Genomic DNA, 13,365 nt, shown 5'->3' with positions numbered 1-13,365 from the left:
CAGGGGTGGGGGGAGGGGAGGGGGTGGGGGAGGGAGGGAAGCATGGATAAGGACAGATGCACAGATGGATGGGCAGCAGAAATAGGTGAACAGGGATGGATGGGTAGACAGAGATGGATGGAGAGAGATGATAGAGATAATGAAGAGGTAGAGACAGGCAGAAACAGATACATAGATGAATTGAGACTTAGAAACGGAGAGAGAAAGATGAAGAGAGGGACAGATAGAGGTGGTAGATGGATGAGTACCTAGGTGGGATGGTAGGGAAACACCTGGGCAGACAGGTTCTGCCATGGACTACGCATCTCTGAGCTCACTGTCAAGGCCACTATAACTAAAGTCTTAATAACACAGAAACAAGCAAGTGTTGATCTGACACAGAGGACGAGGGTACAGGTATTCATTCAATGGCTTACAAAGGAATCAGTTACTTTGAAGCCATAATTACCCAGTGCCTTCAGCAAAACATGGAAAGGGATGCATAATGGCTGAACCACACCAAAAAACTCTTGCAAGTTAGTAGATTAACACTTGCCACTTAGGCTCCTTCTCTTTGAGGTCCTTGTTTAACTTTTACTTTAGTAATGACTTTCACAAATCTCAGAAAGTCTCCAAGCTCCTGCAGAAATCTCAAGGTGAATTCAAGGTGCACAAAGCCCTGGGCTTTTGTGGCTGGGCACTGCTGTCTGCCCTCTGAGCAGGGCTCATGCTGGGGGAAAGATAATAACTGTGCAAATGACAGGTGTAATGTCCCAGCGGCAGGTCATTCAGTAGAACCACCCAGAAAGCAAAATGCCAACAGCTGAATATGCCAGAAAAGCCTAAGGCCACCAGGAAGGAAGCAGCTCGCTCTTGGGGACACTCTGAGATGTCCCCCTGAGGGACACATGTGCAGAGCACCACCACTGCCCGTCAGGAGTCAGAGTGTGAGAACCGGGGTCCCCGCCGCAGCCTCTGCAAACCAGAGCTCAACCCTGCTCTGCTGAGTGTGGAATAACAACAGGACCGAACCCTTCTCAAGTCGGGAGGGGAGGCGGTGGCTGCAGGGGTAGCTTGGTGGCACTCTTCTCACAGTGGAAGGGACAGGGCTCAGAGCCCATCTCCGTGAGTTCTCTGTCCAGCTGAGGTAAACAAACAGGAGCTTCCCTGCTGTGAGCTCTCAGAGGCCAAAGTCATGGTTCCAAACCAGTAAGTGGGAATGGCATCTGTCCAGGGGCGAGGGCCCTCTGTGCCTTAGGCAGAAGGCCTCAGAGGAGAGGCAGACACTGGGCTGCCCTTCTGGAACTCCTGGTGCCAAGATGTTTGAGGTCAGCTGCCAACTGTTCAGGGCACCGCTTTTCCTAAGGAGGGTACCGGGACCGAGGTGCCAGCCTTTCCCAAGTGTGGCCTTGCCTAGCCTCCCTGCCCACATTGCTGACTGCCCCTGGGCCAGGGCAGCACCCAGAGCTCAGCGTCCCCACCCCTCTGTCAGCAGGTACTTCTGTGGCAGGAGCCAGAACAGAACGTCAGGAACAGAGTTGAGGAAGGTGGACCTGCCACTGCAGACAGGTGAGTGGGAAGATCAGCTGGGGAGCAGCTCTTGGAGAGGTTAACATGGGAAACCATCACAAGAAAGAAAAGCGCAGGTGACCAGGTGGGCCGTCCCCTCCCAGGAATCAGCACATCCGCTGAGGAAGATCTTTACAGAGTGACTCTGCTCACGCCCAGGTTCAGGTCATGTGGGAGGCAGATGTTATTTTTTGTGGACAATGAACAGGCAAAAGAAATGATGAGAAGGTTCCCTCATTTTGTTCACCTGGAATTAGTGGGTTTAGCCGGTGACCGGAACTTTTAGACCTCATGGTTCTGTTTCACGTTTCGTTTCCTAAAGGTGCCAACATAAAATGCAATCAATGCATACCTTTAAATTAATATGCATTTGACTTTGGAAACAGGGCTACTTCCTTTGAATTCACAAAATGTAGATGAACAGGCCAAAACACAGAATTATGGAAACAAAACTGAGGGGCACAGCAGATGTGGGTTCTGACAGGTGCCCAGCTGTGGGCTTAATCTGCACAGCATCAGATCTGCTCAACAGAGCGAGGGGCTGCCTGGGAGCTAGCTCTACACGGCATCCTGGCTCCTCCAGCACCGAACGGCTGAAAACACGGTTTCAGGTACTTACTGATTCCTTGAAAGAGCTCCTCGATGTTAATGGCATTCTTTGCACTGGTCTCGACCACAATAGCACCTATGGATTCGGCGTACTCCTTCGCATCCTTCAGGGGGACCTCCCTGGAAGAGGGCAAACCCAGATCATCATTAATGCAGGTGACCCCAGGTACTCCTCAAGGGAACAGCTTGGTTTTCCTACAGAATGACAATCACCTAGCAGGTGTTGCAAGCCTGGTCTCTGGGATGGGGGAGGCATGTTGGACCAGTGCTCCTTGTCCCCAGCAGAACAAGTTGTGGGCAGGGGGAAATGGCTGAGAGGGTGGCGGTGTACATTTCAGCCTTCAGAGCCAGGGCTGTGCTGTGGTTTAAATGTCTGTCCCCTGCAAAACTCACGCTGAAATTTAGCCATTATAACAGCATTATGAGGTGGCAACTTCATGAGGAGATTAGGCCCTGGGGCCCCACCCTGACTGCTGGGATTAATGCCTCTGTAAGAGGGTGAGTTTGGGTCCCCTTTGCCTCTTGGACCTTCCATCTGTGAAAAGGAAGGATTTCCTTAAGGGGACAAAGCATTCAGGGTGCATTTTGAAGCCAGAATTCCCAGACCTGCTGGTGCCCTGATGTGGAACTTCCTGGGCTCCTGAGTTGAGAGCCGCTGGGTCCCTGTTCGATGGATGGGTCTGGGGCATGCTGTCACACCAGCACCACACTGGCCAAGGCAGACTGTTCCGTGACTTGACATCAGAACATCACCACTGGTGCCCATGCACTCACTCCACACAGCCGTCCCTCCCTGTCCACAGGTTCTGAGTCCACAAATTTGACCAGCTGCAGATGCCAAATATTCAAAATAAAATGGTGCCTGTACTGAGCACGTGCAGAGGTTTCCCCTCAACTCCCCAATGGCGCGGTGTGACAAGTGCCCTCAGCATCCACACTGCGAGGTCACGATTCAGAGGCCACTCAGTCACAGGGGACATGGGCAGGTTCTCTGCAGACACAGGCCATTCATTCCACACAGGGACCTGAGCACCCAGACTTGGGTGACCTTAGGGGGTCCTAGAACCCATGCCCACAGGATAACAAGGGACAAGTGTATCATCTTTCACAAACCAGAGGAAACATGTGACATGATTTGAGGATCTGGAAGTGACAGTGGCTGTGTGACCACGTGGTTGGCACTTAGAGGCCTTTACTTCTCACAGGCAGTTCCCCGAAGGCTTCAGGATACGCGCTCAACCTACATGAACAGCCTCAAAGAGATGGACAGCTCGGTTTTCAGTGTGAAGATGCTGTGGTGGACCTCCCAAAAGAAGGACAGATGCTATGGAAGTTCATTTATTTGTTCAGTGAATATTCCTCCGGCTGCCGTTGTATGCCGTCCCTCTTGCACGTGGGGGGGACAAGGTGGGACCCTGCCTTCTGCAGCCTGCACCTTAGAGCAAAGACACACAAAATGCACCTGTGGGCTGGGGCTGGGCTGTGGTCAGAGGCAGAGCACTCGCTTCGCATGTGTGAGGCATAAAAACAAATAAGTAAAAGTCCATCGACAGCTAAAATACTATTTTTAAAAAAATCAGAGGATAGAAAGTGGTGTCTTTTGACTTGGGAAGAAGCCCTGGAGGAGTCACCTCACGGGTGACCCTGACAGCTGGGCAAGGTGGGGGTGGGGGAAGGAGGCACTCAGCCCCAGGTACCATCAAAGGTGGGTTCTGCACCCCACTCTGCTGGGTGCCATGGTGGCTTCACAAGGGAACACTCTGGGGTCCGAGTGGACCGAGTTCAGGGTGTCTGTTAGGAGAGGTCCACGGGAATCATGGCAGGTGGCCAGGAAGGCCCCTCAAGCCTGGTCTCATACCCGGTGGCCTCTGAAGAACAGGAGGTGACAGGGTGGCTCCAGGAATGCAGCTGCACTAAGTGGATGGGGGAGGGGGAAGGAGAACCTGGAGCTCTCCTGAGGCTGGAGGAGACAACCCACTGACCAGAAGGACGGCTGTGGGAAGGAGACAGGGCAGACACCAGGCCAGACCGGGCAGGGAATCAGGGACGGCACCCCGACCCTCCTCTCCCTGCCTTCAAACACCGCACACATGGTCTCGACTGGTGTACAAAGTTACCGAGAAGATTCTACATTGGCCCTCAGATTCCTTATGGACCCCAATCATACGAGAAGAGAACTTTCCAGATCTCAGCCAGAGAAGGCTGTAGAGTCTGCCCTGTGGCCACTGAGGCGGACCCGGCCTCACCTCCTTGTCCCTGGCAGGGTGTAACTGCCCCGAGGTGGGCGGGCATTCCAAACCACTTCAGTCCAAACGGCTGCCCCACTCGGGCATTGCAAATAAAGCCACTAAGGATCTGCGGGACTCGAATCCTTGGTGTCTTTGGTCTTTGTTGGTTGGCTTCTTGTGATGGGGGTTTCGACCCTGGGCCTTACCACTGCGCGACACTACGAGGCCATAGTACTGGCTGTGGAAACACTTAAGGAGCCGGCGGTTACTGAGAGTCAGGAGGGCCAGCGAGAGCCAAGCAGCGACCATGTGGGAGTCTGCCAGTGCTTCCTCGCTGTGGCAGAGCAGAAAGTTCCTGAACGTCGGAAATAGGGGCCACCTTGAGGGACTGAGCCCTCAACCTGAGAGGTCTGCTCCACTCTGGGCAGCTGGTGCTGGAATTCGGTCAGGCGCAGGCACTGGACACCATGTTGGGAGGAATAGGGGCTCTAGGAGGTTCAACAGGCCTGTGCTGCCCACAGGGTCCTTGGGCTGTGCATGGATGTCCCCTGCAGCTTCCAGCTGACACATTCTAACAGCAGGCCAGCTCAGGTTCCCTTCCTCCTGCACCATGGCTGCAGGAAGGAAGCTGGTGCCCCAGGAAGGGCTCCTCTTCAGGAGGAGCGAGGAGGGGCGTCCGCCCGCTGGGTTACGGTTGGAATAAGGCTGCTTCAGCCTCACCAAGCTCCCTTCACTCCATCCACCAGCAGGACGCTGTCCAGCGCCGCGGTGAGGACAGGGGTGGGCACAGGCAGCCTAGGTAAGAACCTGACTGGGGAGGTGGCCAGGCTCAGGCCCCAGGTGCTGCCCAGGGAAAGCCCCTCCCCCATTGAGCGTCCTCCTCACGCACTTCCCCAGGTCCCAGGCCCCCACTCCTGCCAGTGGGTGGGTGACCACTGTAGGACCGCCTCGTGCCAAGAGAGTGGGCGCTGTGAACACCCGCAGGAGACCCTGTCCACAGTAGAGGCCCTGCCACAGGGGAGGCCCCGTGTCGGTGTTTCTCAAGTAGACCTTGGCAGAGCCGAGTCAGCAGGCGCTGGCCCCTGCGCCCTCCCACAGAAGCCAAGACTTGGGCAGACATGCGTAGCAGAGAACGGGGGCTATCGGGTTCCTCGGAGTCCACTGCCACCTTATGCCCCAGGAGGGCTCGTCTGGGTCCCCTCTCCTCTGACACACAGGGGCAGGAACTGCCAGCCAACTCGCCAAGCACGCTGGCTTCCACGAAGGACCCCAAGAAGAAGCAGCCTCATGTTCTCAAATCTTTTCTTGATTAAAAGACTCTGAAGTCCATTCGGAGCGACCCCAGGGTGTTGGGGAGCAGGGGAGCCCAGCGACCCCTGGAGTGAGCCCCTACCTGAAGGCCCTGGGGCCCTTTCCTGACTGTGAAGGTGCCCCTGGCACAGCCAGCCTTTCCACACCCTTCCAGCCTGTCCTTTGTCTCGGGACCTTGTTTGGGTATTTTTTGCCACAGGGAAGCCTCCACCTTGTCAATGTCACCACTTTCCTCAGTGGCTTCTGTGGTCCTGGGTCTGACTGAGGTCATGGTGCAGGGTCACCCTCGTCCAAGCTCAACTCTGCAGTTCGCCTGTCTTCTCCGACTTTTATGGTTTTGTTATTTGACATCTGAATCTTTGTTCCATTTTGAATTTATCTTGTCTGATTTTTCGCCTGTGACTAGCTCATCATCCCATCACTGATTACTCCTTTTTTACACTGACTTAAGTATCATCTTTATCACAAACTAATTTCCCTGTCTATTTCTCCCTACTTCTTGGTCCTCCGGGCTGTTTGCCGATCCTTTGGTCCAGTCTGGGCAGTGCTGTCAATAATTTACTACTGAATCTGAAGGGATAAGTTCCCCCTCAACACTATGTTTAGTTTTCTACATGAATTTTAGGATCGTTCTACAAAACCTCTTTTACAAGAGTCATTTTTGTTAACTGATGGATACCTTAGCAGATTCACACATCAATTTAGAGCAGATGGACATTTTTACAATACTCCAGTGCCCTATCCAAGGAAGAAGTACCCATTTCCATTGAAGTCTTCTTTTATGCCCTAATGGAAAGTTTTATCTATTTAGATTTGACTCATTTCTTGCTAAATTCATTCCTAAGATTTGCAAGTCTTCAAAAAATTTTATATTATATACATGTCAATAATTGATCATTGGGTATTATAAATTTGTATTACTAATGTCATGAAAAGCTTAATTTCTAATGTTTTTTCAAGTTGGTTTGTGTGTAGGTAAAGAGCAGACGCTCTATTCCAACAGTATTCAGAGGATAATCTTGGTTTTACTAATCTGGCTAGCAATTAAGGAAATTCCCACGAAAACAAGGACTACGCGTAGACTGGCCAAGAGGGAGCGTTCACTGCCACCAGCCACAGAATGCAGAGGACTCCACCCAGCAGTGGCAGGGCCTCGCAACGCCAGAGCTCACAGGGTTCACTGCAGTGCCCACTTCTGCCAAGATGCTTCCAGGTACCTTGGAGCACGCAGAAAAGTCCTTGTTTTCCCCGGAAAATCAAACACCCAAGTTAAAAACCAAAACACCTGGATACTAAGAACAAGGAGATGGACAGAGGAAGACCAGGACCCTGCAGTCCCCCTGGACTCAGCCTTCTAGACAGCCTGGGGCCCGGTTTCCCAGAGCAAGTACACTGTGCCAGCAGTTATCTGGGGCTGGCTAGGCATGAGGATCCTGTGCCCCTGAACTACCCCATCAGACGTCTCAAGGGCAAGCCCCACATTCCAGCAGCTCCCACCCGCTGCCTATTAAGGGGGTGGACTGCAACGTGTTGGAGTCTGCACTCTACCCACTAGTAACCGGACCCTGTGAAGCGAGAGTTTGGACCTCTGTGCCAAGGCAACTCTGCGAAGGACACGGCGAGACATCCACTGCTCAGCCCCATTTTGCAGGCAGAAGAATGCAAGGACAATGCACTTGAGCCTTTCCCAAGACAGATCTGGTGGCTTCCAGCAGTATGTCACACTTCCAGAGTTCCACCCTGGCAGTGGCTAGGCACTTACATTCCGCCTCTCCTGGAACATGACAGAATGCCTCCTTTAAAACTTCCCCTGTGCTTTCACTCTCTCCCAGGCACAGCCCTATTCAAGGTCAAGTTTAACAGACCAACCAAGCCATCCTATGCAACACGGTCACAGTGAGCAGAGACAGCTGAGTGCCCAGTGGGACCCTTGTCCGTCAAAACCATCCCACTGGCTTAAGGTACTGCAGCCCGATGCCTTGGGAATCGTCCACAGCATCCCATCAGAGTTGAGCGTTCAGAGGCAGGTTAGGGGACCACACGCAGGGCCGCCCAGCCTTCCCTCCTCAGCACCCACCCTGTGGGCAGTCAGAGCTCACTACCCTCCCGCCAGCCTGTATTGTCCCTAAATATGCAGAAAACATCTGTGTAACTAACACAGGGTTGAGGCAACTGAGAAGAACCAAACCTCTGCTAAAAATGCTAGTGCTTATGACACGAACTGGTTTACCCACCAGTGGAATGACAACTGAAATGGTTTTCTTTTAAAGAACAAAGAATAATTACTACCTTCACAGAAACAGTCTGACTGGACAATGACCCACTTCAACCATCTGAGCCCTTCACCTGTCCTGGGCGCCCGGAAGAAGGTCGGTTCCCACGGGTCCTGCCTGCTTAACACCCTGTGTGGGAGCTGCTGACCACGGCCCCGCCCTGGTGTCAGGTTCCGGCCTCAGGCCTGTGTGGCCTGTTTCTCATGGAAAACATCAGCATTGGATTCCATGAGCGTAAAACAGGGTTCTCTTGGGGGCCTTGGCTGTACCTTGGCTCCTTAACAGCCTTTCTCCAGGCAGAAGTTTAGGCTGGTCCTGAAGAAGCCAGAGAACGCTGGACACAGCAGTGAGCTCCAAATCCCCCAGCAGGGTCAGACCGGCTCCGTTTCCCCTCTTGCTGGCTTGGGGATTACTGCTGGTCATGGGTCCCATTTGTACTTTATTTCTGGCAGGAAGGTCAAGATCGCAGGCTCTGGAACACATGACTGCCCCTCCCCCCAGGTGCTCTGGGCTTGGTTTCCTGGTGGCTAACACGGGGCACAGGAGCAGCCTTGGCGCCCTCCCCAACCTGGAAAGCAACAGGGGCACCTAGCTTGGGCAGGGCGTCGGGGCAGGCAGGAGCAGGCCACTCTCGGCATGAGGCACACACCCAGGGCATGACCCTGGTGCCTCAGTGTCACAGAAGAAAGCGCCGTGTGCCGTGACTAGGCCTCCAGACCAGTGGTCAGCCACAATGTGCTCCAACACGTACCTTCTAACATTTGGGATACGTCAGATCTTTATTATCCAGCATCTCAAATTCTGTTATTTGGTTTGTGTAATTAGTAATAAAAAAATTCCTATGTCCAATTTTGGCCCACTCCCAAGACTGGAATACATTTTAGAGTCACGTGAAAGCAATATAATTCTTATTTTCCGCCAAAAAATGTGTATTTCCAAATATGTTTTTAATCTGTTGAAAATGTCAGCATTACTCCCAAACGTGGAGCAACAGAGGAGCTGCCTGGGGTTAGCTGCACAGCCCCCAGGAATCCAGAGAGCTCTCACTGCCTGCCAAGAGGCTGGCAAACGGATATCCTATCTCCAACTAGCAGTGTCTCCTGAAGCATCAGGAGCCCAGGGCCACCACAGGCTCTGGAGGAGACGGTGCCCGACAGGCAGCAACAGCTGCCACCGGCCTGAGTGAAGGGGAAGCAGGGGCAGGAGCCCTCCGGTCCAGCACACTGGCCACTGGAGACCCATTCCCTGTGCCCTTCCTAACCTCTCAGCCAGCAAGGCGCCGACCCTCCCTATCACACGAACCACGTTCACCCCCTGCTCCACCTCCTCCCAAAGCTGCCTCCCTCCAGCCAGGCACAGGGGCTTGGGAGGCAGAGGCAGGAAGATCATGAGTTCAAAGCCAGTCTTGGCAATTTAGCGAGGTGGTAAACAACTCAGTGAGACCCTGTCCCTAATAAAATACAAAATAGGGCTGGGGGTGTGGCTCAGGGGTCAAGTACCCCTGAGTCCAATCCCTGGTACCAAAAAAAAAAAAAAAAAGATCCTTCTCCTCTTTTCTTGTTATCGAGCCACGGAAACGGATTTGCTGACTGAATGACTGAGGGCTGGTGATACAAAGCCCCTTCTACCTGACCACACCATTGGCCCTCTCCCCTCCAGTGCCTTCGGCTGGCCACAGCCTCCAGTCCAGGAGAGACATTCTCCACTCAGGGGCAGCAGTCCCAAGGGTCCCCCCTTAGAGCTAGAGACACCCCAGTGCTGACGTAAGACCCTAGACCATGAGTCTACTCCTCAGACAGGGAAGAGGCCAGACCGGCGTCTGCAGGGCCTCCTGGGCTGCCTTCGCTGGGAGCTGGGGTCCTGGCAGAGGGCTGCCCACAAGCCTTGCTGGGAGGCCTTCCCCACTTCCCCTGGAAGACAGAACAAACGAGGCTTGATGCCCTCCATCGGCCATCTCCTGCACCCTCCCTTGCCCCTCCTGACTCACAGCCCAACGCTATGGAACCAGGAAGTGCCCACAGACCCTGAGTGTGAGGAGCTGCTCACAGGAGCATCCACTGGACAAAGGCCAGTTCCCCAAGGAAGAGCCCACACCTGGGAATCCAGAAGGCCCAGCACAGGGTGTGGACCCAAGGAGATGAGGCCAAGCATGGGCACAGGGACAAGCCTGCTCTGGGAGGGCTGGGCAGCAGTTTCCCCAGGAGATGGACTGTGGTGGCAGCTATGAGTGGAGCCTTGCTCACAGAGAGGACCTTGACCCCAGAGGAAGGGTGAGGGGTCATTCTGCTGAAGGCTCGGGTAGGGAGAGGCTGCCTGTTCCTCTCTGATCCGACCCTGGAGGGTCCTGGCCCTCTGACAATCCAAGCAGATGTTCCTGAAGTACCTGCAGCCCCTTCATGGACACTGCACGGCCAGGTGACCCTAATCCCTTGCCTGTCCCAAAGACAACCAGGGAGGGGCTGGGTGTCAGGCTGCAGCCCGTGGGGCCTCATCCTGACAGAGGCAGGCAGACCAGCCCCGGCTGGTTCTCCCGAGGGCCATGAGGTGAGAGGCCCAGGAAGAGGGGCGGGCAGCTGGGCTGCTCCTCCTGCTGTGGGCATGGACAGTGCTGGCCTGCTGCAGTTCTCCTGGGGTCTGGAGGGCACAAGAGAGGACAGGCGGTGGGGCCTGCAGTCAGAGCCCCTGGCAGAGCCGGGCTAGATCCGGGACGGCCTCCTCTCTCCCACCCACTCCTCTCACCTAAGACAATGCTTTCCGCGTCTGGTCCAGTCTGCGGACACTTGTCAAAGGATCACTAAAAATGGCCGAGTTCCCTGCTCCCTCTCCTGTGAGTGACAGCCTCTGGAGCTGGATCCTGGAACTTTTAACAAGTGCCCTATGGATTCGGAAGTTAAGGAACCTTCTAAAGCCCAGAGGCAAGGTCACCCGTTTCTTCTCTCTCAGCACTCGACTGCCCCACTTTCCTGCCAGGCCCAGGACAAGGCTCCCAGCCCTTCTGAGAGGCTTTTTTTCTGAGACCCCCGGCCAAGCTGCGGGCAGGGAGCGAGACAGGCCGGCGGGAGCAGTGCCAGCTCCTCAGCCTGCTCCCTGATGGCTTTATGCCCACACAAGTCTCCAGATTCTGAGATCTAATCACCACTGGCCCAACAGTTGGGATCGAGGCCCCTCCACCATCCCCTCCACCTGCGTCCTCTGGAGCAAGCACATGAGGCACGCTGATCCCTGAGCGGGCTCCTCCTCTGCCCGGCACTGTGCACTCAGATGCCTCCAATGGTGGAGCCCAGTTCAGAAGCTGCTCCACTCCTGTCCCAGCACCTGTCACACGGCGGCAGAGCTCCTCCCACAGCTGACAGACTTGTGCCATTAGAGCCTGCTGGGTGAGATATCTCTCTCTCTCTCTCTCTCTCTCTCTCTCACACACACACACACACACACACACACACACACACACAGAGTCCCTTGCAACCCTGATGAAAATACTGTTTTCTGGGAATTACAGGAGAGCAAAGCATTTGGGGATTAGAGGAAAAGAAGGTCAAACTCTGAATGAAGCCTGGGAGGTTTGCAGACTTGGCTGACACCCCAGAAAACCCAGGCCAGGGGAGGTCTGCAGCAGACAGACCAGCTGGCCATCGCCCCTGTCCTGCATGGGACACCCGACGGACAGAGGCCCTTTGGCTCATAGGCCCCACCTTTTCCTGGAATATTCCTGTCTCATGTGTTTGGGGCAGAGACCGTAGGGCGGGCCTCCTGTTGCCTGGGTGGGAGGCTTTGGTTGCTGCCTTGGGTTTCTGTTTGTTTGTTTTGCAGTGCTGAGGATCAAGCCCAGGGCCAGCCCAGCAAGCACTGAACCACTGAGCCATGTCCCACTTCTGGAGGGAGTGTCATAGCCTCCTCCTGTGTTTCCTTTGCACACTGGTATGTGACTTGGTTGATCACTTGGCTGGATGTGTTCACAAAACTTCAAGGAGCATAGCCTGTGGGAGACCAACCTTGCACGTGACTGGGTCATACACCCCGGCTGGGTGCTGAGGCGCTCAGTCACAGAAATGTGGCAGAGCTCTCCCTACCCTTCTTGGGTTCAAGGGACAGTGTCTCATGCATGGGTGTGTCTTGCTACAGCCCCATGGGTGGAGCTACGCTCAACTGTTCCTTTGTAATATAACCCCTTGCCCTGTTTAGGATAGAATCTTCCGTGGAAGTGCCTTGTGTGTGTCCCCTGCTCTTACTGTACCCTTGGGCGTGGCCTACCCAGATGTCAGTCAACTTGCTGACAGTGGACATCATGAAGATAGACTCAGCCCCCTGAAACCTGACCCCTTGCCTCATTTGAACAGCTTCTCCTCAATAAAAGGGGTCAGCACAAGCTCTTCCTGCGGACCCTTAAGGTCGAGGAGCCGTCACAGTGACCCAAATTAAAAGGTATTTGTGTCTCTTTTGTGGTTATTTTGCGCATCCCACTTAGCCCAGTTTTCCTGGAGTGACCCCTGAGCCTTTTAGTCTCGAGAACAGAAACCCGGCAATAGCCCCTCTGAGTTTTGCTGTATGTACAAGTGGTGTGTATGTAACGTGCATATGTAGACATACCACACAAACCCCTGTTCCAACACTCACCATTTTATCTAAATAAACTTTTTATTCATCGAATTTTTAGTGAGGCAATATACAGGCAGCTATCAAAAATAATACCAAGAGATTCCTTGCACTTTTGCAGTTTCCCAACAGGGTCACATTTCACAAAACCATCAAGAAAAGATGTCAGCACTGAGACCCTGTCCCGTGCTGTCTTCCCAGGTTTCCTTGTGTCCACTGGTGGGTGTCAAGTTCCTATCACCTGGCAAGGGCATGTTGCTGGTGCCAAGTCTAAGGACTCTTTAGCCTGGGCTGGGGTTGTGGCTCAGCAGTAGAGCACTCGCCTAGCACATGCGAGGCCCTGGGTTCAATTCTCAGCACCACATAAGAAGTAAAATAAAGATATTGTGTCCATTTACAACTAAAAAATAAATATTAAAAAAAAGACTCTTTAGCCTTAGATCCTAATTTTTCTTGGGAGTTTTTCTGAAAGTTTTATGGTTTTACATTAAAATCCATGACCCATAGATTGGCATTTGTTTTCATTTTGCCTGTGAAGTTGGACCACCGGAGCTCCCTGTGGGAAAGGCTCTCCTGCCTTCCTCCCGTCCCTCCTCTGTCAGCCAGCTGAGTGCAGCTGTGCAGGGTCACTTCCGTGCTATCCCAGGGCCTCTTCGCACACTCCTTGGCTGCTCCTGGCTACCACAGTGCGCCTGGCTACGGGACGCGGGGTCCTCCATTCTATGTCCTCTCAGTGCTCAGCTGTCCTGGTGCCTGACTCAACCAGCAGGCATGACACTCTTTGTAGGGTGATGGGAAGGTTC

General features: G+C 53.8%; 1 protein-coding gene across 2 annotated transcripts in view; it reads right to left on the bottom strand.

Annotated features, from left to right (window-relative positions):
• Rab31 (RAB31, member RAS oncogene family) overlaps positions 1-13,365 on the bottom strand; it is a 91,545-nt gene that overhangs the window by 8,872 nt on the left and 69,308 nt on the right. For both annotated transcript variants that reach the window (XM_076836652.1, XM_076836653.1), the window contains exon 6: positions 2,168-2,277. In XM_076836652.1, coding sequence (XP_076692767.1) covers positions 2,168-2,277 — 110 coding nt within the window. The remainder of the gene's footprint in view (positions 1-2,167; positions 2,278-13,365) is intronic.

The sequence above is a fragment of the Callospermophilus lateralis genome, chromosome 17 (genome assembly GCF_048772815.1).
Source record: "Callospermophilus lateralis isolate mCalLat2 chromosome 17, mCalLat2.hap1, whole genome shotgun sequence".
NCBI lineage: Eukaryota > Metazoa > Chordata > Mammalia > Rodentia > Sciuridae > Callospermophilus > Callospermophilus lateralis.
Note: the sequence above shows the minus strand (reverse complement) of the source record. Positions and strands in the feature narration are given on the sequence as shown.